The following is a 2,174-nucleotide window of genomic DNA, read 5'->3' as shown; positions in this document are numbered from 1 at the left end:
TCTCTCTGTTCTGGAGGAATATCCACAAAAACTCACAGGTTTCTTGTTCATAGCGACACTGTTCTCCTGTTTGTGACTGAGGTAGATGTATTTTCCTCTTTGATACCAACCTTTAGAGATTTGATTCCCATCGAAGGTTTATAGATGTCAAATTTTTATATTAGAAGTCTTTTCCTGAAAAAAGTGAGCTTTTTTTCCTACTAAGATAAAGCAATACTTGTTTTTCCGTCAATTAAGAAGGATATTTCTCCTATACTTAGGAGGAATACTTTCTAAATCTGTTTCATGTTTTTTACGGGGGTATATTCAATGGGTCCAACTATAGCATCTTCTGCTTGAGTGATATTGACACAGGAGTTGCTGGATGAATGTGTGATTTAAATGCATGAAATGTAGACGACAAATGGTAAATCACTAATCACAAAGAAAACTCACAACCTTGGATATCTTTGACTACGTGTTGGAGAGGTATCCTGAGGATGTTCAGTAGAATGAATTTTTAGTCTTGTTACTTCTAATTTATGTCTTCACCAGCAAATTATATATTTTTCCTGTTAAATGTCAAAGTGAACTAATTGTCAAAAATAAAAAATATTGTTTGATTTCAATATGCATTAAAATTTTCAGGCACATTTTATTCATTTCATGCCTGTCTTAAAGGGCTTTGTAATTTCCTAATCTATTTCATTTTGTGCTCTTGTTGAAAGAGCATTTTATTTTATATTAACCTTAAACAAGCCCTGAACTTCGATACAGGAAGATGAGGTACCAGTTATTAACCTAGTGACACTAAATATATGCCCTTCATTGTCCCTTGCATTGTTTATTGTAGTGTTTTCCTTCTATCTAGAGATTTATTTTCAAGTATCATGAGAACAGGAAAAGGAAAAGACCCCATTCTCTCAATTTTCTCTAGCTTGCAACTTTAGCTTCCACCATCAGTCATGCTGGTTTACTGTGGGAATTTGAACTCTTTGGGGAGAGGTACAGTCAGCAAACCTATATATTCATTGAGAAATATGTCTTAACCCTTGATTTAAAATGGAAAATGTACTTTCTTTAAGTGAAGAGTCAATTTCATTTCCATTTTGGGGCATTTATATGGCCTCCCCCATTCCTGGACATGAAAAATAATCTTCCCCTTTTTTAATATCTCACATTTTCTGCCATATTAGAAACAAAACCTCCAAATTTCTAGAGCTAATTATTTAAAACATCTCTGTCTTCAAACAAACCCCAAATCAGCCTCACTTGAATGATCTCATTTGCATAGACATTAAACTCGTAAGACTTCAGATCACTATAATTTAAATGTAGCATTACTAATTCAAATTTATTTTTTATATAAACATATAACGATTTTGCAGTTAAAACATCTCAGAAATTTCTATGCGGTTGCCTGGATCAAATATTGATATGTTTTCTTCCTCTTTGATATGTCATGGGACCACAGGTTTCATATCACAGTGTGCGGGATGTGTGTGACAAAAAGGTCTGCGGTCCCTTCCTCATCAGATACAGAGCACAATGAAGTATAGAGTTAGTGTTCACCGGAAATGTTTTCTATGCATAATGCAACACATTCTATTTGACTTCTTTCACAGTCGAGGGCAGCGAAAGCCTGTGGAATAAGGATCCACTGACTAGCATTTCCTACCAGATAAACTCCAAATCCGCTCTGACTTGGCACCAGGCGAGGAAGAGCTGCCAACAGCAGAATGCTGAACTCTTGAGCATCACAGAGATACATGAACAAACGTACCTGACAGGTAATAACATGAAAAGAAAAACAGGATTATAAGTAAAATCATGATTGCTTTATTTCTATATAATTTAACTTGAAAGTAGACAGCACAAGGGATTATAGACATTACGACAGAGTCAGTCCCTAAGCAGATGATGCAGATGATATGACAAATCTATACTCTGAAAATGACACCGGGCATGACAAATAGTTCCCAACTCATGAGCCGGCTTTATTCTATTAACTGTGACAGTCCCTAGAGCCAGTGCTAAGAAGGATTCTGAGGAACAGTCTGGGCTCAGAGTAAAAGATGCCACAATCAATTATTAATGTTTTTCTTGGACACGAGGCTGGCCAGATATTCCCTCTTCAGGTCCACCCTGAAGCCAAAAATCTTTCATGAGCATAACAGAGTTCAAAATGATAAAAC

General features: G+C 35.9%; 1 protein-coding gene across 1 annotated transcript in view; it reads left to right on the top strand.

Moving 5' to 3' along the window:
- The window catches only part of MRC1 (mannose receptor, C type 1), a 120,483-nt gene that overhangs the window by 36,769 nt on the left and 81,540 nt on the right, over positions 1–2,174 (top strand). Inside the window, exon 4 of the mRNA XM_012660897.1 lies at positions 1,605–1,769. Coding sequence (XP_012516351.1) covers positions 1,605–1,769 — 165 coding nt within the window. The remainder of the gene's footprint in view (positions 1–1,604; positions 1,770–2,174) is intronic.

This window comes from Propithecus coquereli, unplaced genomic scaffold, assembly GCF_000956105.1.
Source record: "Propithecus coquereli isolate 6110/MARCELLA unplaced genomic scaffold, Pcoq_1.0 Scaffold69, whole genome shotgun sequence".
Lineage (NCBI taxonomy): Eukaryota > Metazoa > Chordata > Mammalia > Primates > Indriidae > Propithecus > Propithecus coquereli.
The sequence above is the reverse complement of the archived record's forward strand: the minus strand, read 5'-3'. Positions and strand labels throughout refer to the sequence as shown.